The sequence below is a fragment of the Vombatus ursinus genome, unplaced genomic scaffold (genome assembly GCF_900497805.2).
Source record: "Vombatus ursinus unplaced genomic scaffold, bare-nosed wombat genome assembly UNPS02014962.1, whole genome shotgun sequence".
Taxonomy (NCBI): domain Eukaryota; kingdom Metazoa; phylum Chordata; class Mammalia; order Diprotodontia; family Vombatidae; genus Vombatus; species Vombatus ursinus.
Genome location: NW_020954740.1, coordinates 2,600,396 through 2,607,377, shown reverse-complemented (window position 1 = coordinate 2,607,377; position 6,982 = coordinate 2,600,396). Strand labels below are relative to the sequence as shown.

The following is a 6,982-nucleotide window of genomic DNA, read 5'->3' as shown; positions in this document are numbered from 1 at the left end:
CCATGTACTGCTCAGAAAAAGGTATACTCTTTTCTATTTCAGTTCAGTTTTCTTCAGAGGTTCATCATATCTAACTTTTTCTAAAATTTATTCATTTCCTCAACTACTTCTTTATTTTTTGGTTAGATTTATCTAGTTGTGATAGGGGAATGTTGAGGTTCCCCATGAATATAGTTTTACTATTTCTTTCTTTAGCTCATGTAACATTTCCTCTAAGAATTTGGTTGCTCTACCATTTGGTGTATATATGTTTAGAGTTGATATTACTTTATTGTCAATGATACCTTTTAGCAAAATGTAATTTCCATGCTTATCTCTTTTAATTAGTTCTATTTTTGTTTTTGCTTTTTCTGAGATCTTGACAACTATTCCTTTTTCTTTCTTTTTTAACCTTGACTGAAGCATAATAGATTTTCCTCCAGGCCTCCCCCCCCTTTTTTTATTTTCTTTTTTCAAGTGTTTTTCTTGTAAGCAACATAATCTTGGATTCTAGTTTCTAATCCATTTTGCTATCTGCTTCTGTTTTATGTATGAGTTCATAATGCATTCATGGTTCTGGTTACTGTGTATTTTCTTTTTACCCTGTCTCCTCAAAAGTCTGTTTTGCTTCTGATCACTGCCTCCTTTAATCTATCCTCCCTTCTATCAGCCCCTCCCCCTTCTCTTATCCCCTTATTCTATTATTCTTATGTTGGGTGAGATAGATTTATATACCAGATGAGTGCCTGTGTTATTCCTATCATTACAATGAGAATAGGGTTCAAGCATTTCCCACCACTGCCCCCCATTTTCCCCTCTACTGTAAAAGCTCTTCCTTATGCATCTCTTTTATGTGAGAAAAGTTCTTCCTCTCTCTCCCACACTTTCCTAGTGCAATCCTGTTTCTCAGCCCCCTAATTTTTTTAAATCATCTCATTGTAGTTAATTCACATCTATGCCCTCTGTCTAACTGCCCTAATAACTGCCCTAATAATGATAAAGTCCTTAGGAGCTACAAGTATATTTCCATATAGAAATGTAAACAGTTTAGCCTTACTGAGTCCTTTATGATTTCTCTTTCATGTTTACCTTTTTATGCTTCTTTTGACTATTGTGTTTGAAAGTCAGATTTTCTATTCAGCTCTGGTATTTTCATCAGGAATGCTTGAAAATCCTCTATTTCAAAAAAAATCCTCTATTTCATTAAATATCAATTTTTCCCTTGAAGAATTTACTCAGTTTTGCTGTGTAGATTATTCTTGGTGGTAATCCTAGTTCCTTTGCCTGGGGGAATGTTATATTGCCAAGTCCTCCACTCCTTTATATTGGAAGCTGCTTAATCGTGTTTGGTCCTGACTATGGCTCCAGGATATTTGCATTTTTTTTTCTTTCTGGCTATTTGCAATATTTTTTCCTTGACCTGGGAGCTCTGGAATTTGGCTATAATATTTCTGGTAGTTTTCATTTTGGGATGTCTTTCAGGAAGTGATAGGTGGTTCATTTCAGTTTCTATTTTACCTTATAGTTCTAGGTTATTGAGGCAGTTTTCCCCAATAATTTCTTGAAATATGATGTCTAGATTGGTGGAGCCAAGATGGCAGAGGGAAAGCAGTGACCTGCTTGAGCTGTCCCCCCAAACCCTGCCAAGTATCTATAAAAAATTGCTCTAAACAAATTCTAAAGCAGCAGAACCCACAAAAAAACAGAGTGAAACAAATTTCCAGTCAAAGACAGCTTGGATGGTTGATTGGAAAGGTATATTTCACTGGCCTAGGAGAGGAGTGCAGTGTGGTGTGGGCACACAGGCCACAGCAACCCTGTAGCAGGAGTCAGAGGACTGAATCACAGGCAGCTGTGGCAGTTTCCAGTCTTCTCAGCCCATGAATACCAAAGACAACTTGGAAGGTCCATGGGAAAAGTCTGTGACTGCCATGAAAAAGGAGGTAGGTCTCAGCTGCAAGTCTGAGTGCAGCCCAGGGCCTCAGCTGTTTCCTGAACTTTCACCCCACAGACTGAGGTAGAATTGAGTGGCTGATCAGAGAGAGATTACAGGGATCTCTTTGCCAGTGCTGAGGCAGGAATCTCTTGCTTTACCAGTGCTTGGATCTGGGTCACAGTTCTGAGGGGCGATCCCGGGGCAAGGAGGAGTGCTAGCATGGTGGAGCTTGTTGTGGCAGTGGGGAGGAAACACCTCATCCCTTATCACAGCACCTTGGAAGAACTGAAAATTTTCAGGTACCTAGAAGTGTCTCTGAAAACAGCTGTACAAACCCCCGAAGCTTGGGATAGTACATTCTCCACATTGGAAGCAGACTCTTACCTTAACAAAGAGTTTAAAACTCAAGTAATTGGCTGGGATCATGAGAAAGCAGCACAAAAAGAGACTATATTATCTTACTTTGGTGACAAGATCAAAACATACAACCAGAAAAAGACAAAGAAACCAAAGCTCCTACATCCAAAGCCTCCAAGAAAAATATGAATCGGTCCCAGACTTGGAAAAGCTCAAAAGGAATTTTGAGAAGCAAGTAAGAGATGTAGAGGAAAAACTGAGAGTGATGCAAGAAAATCATAAAAAACAAGTTAACAGCTTGCTAAAGGAGACCCAAAAAAATACTGAAGAAAATAACACCTTAAAAAATAGCCTAACCCAAATGGCAAAAGAGGTCCAAAAAGCCAGTGAGGAGAAGAATGCCCTAAAAAGCAAAGCCGTACAAATGGAAAAGGAAGTCCAAAAGCTTACTGAGAAAATACTTCCTTAAAAATTAGAATAGAGCAATTGGAAGCTAGACTTTATGAGAAATCAAGACACTGTAAAACAAATCCAAAAGAATGAAAAATTAGAAAACAATGTAAAATATCTCATTAGAAAAACAACTGACATGAGAAAATAGATCCAAGAGAGAGAATTTAAAAATTATTGGACTATCTGAAAGCCATGATCAAAAAGAGAGCCTAGACATCATCTTTCAAGAAATTATCAAGGAAAGCTGCCCTGATATTGTAGAACCAGAGGGCAAAGTAGAAATTGAAAGAATCCACCGATCTCCTCCTGAAAGAGATCCCCAAAGGAAAACTCCTAGGAGTATTGTAGCCAAATTCCAGAGTTCCCAGGTCAAGGAGAAAATATTACAAGCAGCCAGAAAGAAACAATTCAAGTATTGTGGAAACACAATCAGGATAACCCAAGATTTAGCAGCTTCTACATTAAGGGACTGCAGGACATGGAATATAATATTCCAGAGGGCAAAGGAGATAGGATTACCATAAAGAATCACCTATCCAGCAAAACTGAGTATAATCCTGCAGGGTGAAAAATGGCAATTAAGTGAAATAGAGGACTTTCAAGCATTCTTGATGAAAAGACCAGAGCTGAATAGAAAATTTGCTTTTCAAATGCAAGACTCAACCGGAACATGAAGAGGTAAACAGGAAAGAGAAAAGCATAAGAGACTTATTAAGGTTAAACTGTTTACATTCCTGCAGGGAAAGATGATATTTGTAACTCATGAGACCTTTGCCAGTATTAGGGTAGTTGGAGGGAAAAATAATTATGTATATGTATATATAGACATAGATAGATAGATAGATACATAGATACATAGATACATAGATACATAGAGGGGCACCGGGTGAGTTGAAGATGAAGGGGTGATATTTGGAGAATAATATTAAGGGGTGAGAGAGGATCATGCTAGGAGAAGGAGAAAGGGAGAGGTAGAACTGGGTAAATTATCTCACCAAAAAAACAGAAAAGAAAAGGCTTTTACAGTGGAGGGGAAGTGGGGGAAGGTGAGAAGGAATGAGTGAATCTTATTCTCCTAGGATTTTACTTAAGGAGGGAAAACATATACACTCAATTGGGTATGGAAATCTGTCTTACCCTACAGGAAAATGAGGGGGGAGGGGACAAGAGAGTAGGGGGATGATAGAGAGGAGGGCAGATTGGGAAAGGGGGTAATCAGAAGCAAATACTTCTGAGGAGGAACAGGGTCAAAAGAAAGAATAGAATAAATGGGGGGGCAGGATAGGATTAAGGGAAATGGAGTTACTTTTTCACAGCATGTCTACTAGGAAAGTGTTTTGCATAACTGCACATATATAACCTATATTTAGTTGAATGCTTTTTCAATGAGGGTGGGTGGGGGAGGGAGGAAGGAAGAAAATTTGGAACCCAAAGTTTTAAAAGCACATGTTTAAAAACATGTTTTCACATGCAACTGGGAAATAAGAAATACAGGAAATGGGGTACAGAAATCTATCCTATCCTACAGGAAAACAGAAGGGGAAGGGGATAAGAGAAGGGTGGGGGGAGAGGTAGAAGGGAAGGCAGACTAGGGGAAGGGGTATTCAGAATTCATATCATCTTGGGGTGGGGGGAGGGGTGAGATGGGGTGAAAATTTGGAACTCAAAATTTTGTGGAAGTAAATGTTGAAAACAAAAAAAATAAGAATAAAAAAAGAAATATTATGTCCAGGCTCTTTTTTTTTTTTTTTTACCATGGCTTTTAGGTAGTTCAGTAATCTTATATTATCTCTCCTGTATCTGTTTTCCAGGTGTTTTTCTGGTGTTTTTCAATGATATATTTCACATTTTCTTCTATTTCTTTCATTCCTTCAACTTTTATTATTTCTTGATGTCGTATAAACTCAATATCTTCCACTTGTTCAATTCTAATTTTTTTTTTAGTTGAATGCATTTTAATAGCAAACTTACCGGAACAGCACAGAAGACAGACAACATTAAAAACATATACTTGCATGTAGGACAGCTCAGTTAGAAAAGTATAGTGAATGGATTGAATCTACCATATGATAAAAATGCTACAAAGACCATTTAGTTTCCGTCGATAAGAAATTTACTTTTTAAAAAATCCAAATGCTGGCATTGTCCAGAAAAATTTAACAGGTTTATTTACAATTGTTATAAAGTTGAGTTATTGAAACTTGTTCACGGAAACTTTTTTTGACCATATTAATGCTTTATGTCCTCGCATTTATGTTCAAAATTCACACACAAAGGAAAATGGAAAAAACTTACCAATACCTGATTCTGTCCCCTATTTTTCCATTCGCAATCATATACTTAGGTACCTTTTGACCCCATGTGAAAAAAATATCTAATGTTTAGAACTACCAATAACAGGGAGAAGAGATTTTTTTCTGTTTTGAGAATGAAGAATGTTTCCCATCATAGTGGAGTTTAAGCACGTTCTCCACGTATGCAGTGTGCTAGCTGGATATCTTTTGGCATGATTGTGACATGTTTGGCATGGATACCACATATGCTGGTGTCCTCAAACAGGCCAACCAGATAGGCTTCACTTGCCTCCTGCAAAGCACCAATTGCTTCACTCTGGAAGCACAGATCTGTTTTAAAGTCCTGGGCAATTTCACGCGCCAGACGCTGGAAGGGAAGTTTACGAATCAGAAGTTCCGTGGACTTCTGATAACGTCTGATTTCATAGAGAGCCACAGTACCTGGCCTGTAGCGATGAGGTTTCTTGACCCCTCCAGTAGAGGGCACACTCTTGCGAGCGGCTTTTGTAGCAAGCTGCTTCCTGGGGCCTTTACCACCGCTGGATTTACGGGCAGTTTGCTTGGTACGAACCATGTTCCTGAAAACTTCTCCTTATACACACCCCCCTTCTCCTTCGGCTTGGGCTAGGAGAGCGAGAGGCAGCCCTAGCGCTGGAGAGCTACGACGGCTGCGGCGGCTGCGAACACCTCAATTCTAATTTTTAAGGAATTATTTTCTTCAGCTAGTTTTGTTACCTCTTTTTTTTTGCATTTGGCTAATTCTGTTTTTTAAGGAGTTCTTTTTTTTAATTAGTTTATTTTGATTTTTCAACAATCACTTCCATACGCTTTTGAGTTTTAAATTTTTCTTCCACTCCCTCACCACCACCTTCCCCAACATGGCACACAATCTGATATAGGCTATACATATACATTCCTATTAAACATATTTTCACATTAGTGATGGTGTAAGTAAGAATTAGAACCAATAGGAGGAATCACCAGAAAGAGGAAACAAAATTCAACAGAAGAAAAAAAGTAGCAAATATTATGCTTTGATCTGCATTCAAACTCCATATTTCTTTCTTTGGATGTGGATAGCATTTTCCATCAGGAGGCCTTTGGAGATATCTTAGGTCCTTGTGTTGCTGAGAAGGGTTGAGTTTATCAATATTAGTCATCGCACAACAAGGCTGTTATTGTGTACAGCATTCTCCTGGTTCTGCTTACTTCACTCAGCATCAGACCATACAAGACTTTCCAGGTTTTTCTGAAATCAGCCTGTTCCTCATTTCTTATAGCACAATAGTATTCCTTACATTCATATACCACAATTTGTTTGGCCATTCCCCAATTGATGGGCATCTTCTCAATTTCCAATTCTTTACCACCACAAAAAGAGTTGCTATAAATATTTTTGTACATGTGAGTCCTTTTCCCATTTGTATGATCTCTTTGGGATATAGTCCTAGAAGTGCTATTGCTGGGTCAAAGGGTATGCACATTTTTGTAGCCCTTTGGACATAGTTCCAAGTTGCTCTCCAAAATGGTTGGATCAGGTCCCAACTTCACCAACAATGCATTAGTGTTCCAATTTTCCCTTGTCTCCAACATTTTCATTTTCTTGTTTTGTCATCTTGGCCAATCTGATAGGTGTGATGTGGTACCTCAGAGTTTTTTGGATATGTGTTTCTCTAATCAATGGTGATTCAGAGCATTTTTTCATATGACTATAGATGGCTTTAATTTCTTCATCTCAGAACTGCCTGTTCATATCCTTTGACCATTTACCAATTGGGGAATGATTGTATTCTTATAAATTTGACTTAATTCTCTATATACATTAGAAATGAGGCCCTTATCAGAGAGAAGGGTTGTAAAAATTCTTTCCCAATTTTCTACTTTCCTTCACATTGTGGTTGAATTGGTTTGTTTGTGCAAAAACTTTTCAATTTAAGGTAATCAAAGTTATCCATTTTAATTT

At 38.0% G+C, this 6,982-nt stretch overlaps 1 protein-coding gene across 1 annotated transcript; it reads right to left on the bottom strand.

Annotated features, from left to right (window-relative positions):
- Positions 1 to 5,110: 5,110 nt before the first annotated feature.
- On the bottom strand, positions 5,111 to 5,593 carry LOC114030592 (histone H3.3-like). Its single transcript, XM_027845451.1, has one exon. The coding sequence runs from the start codon at positions 5,591 to 5,593 to the stop codon at positions 5,183 to 5,185; it is 411 nt and encodes a 136-aa protein (XP_027701252.1). The 3' UTR covers positions 5,111 to 5,182.
- Positions 5,594 to 6,982: the final 1,389 nt, after the last annotated feature.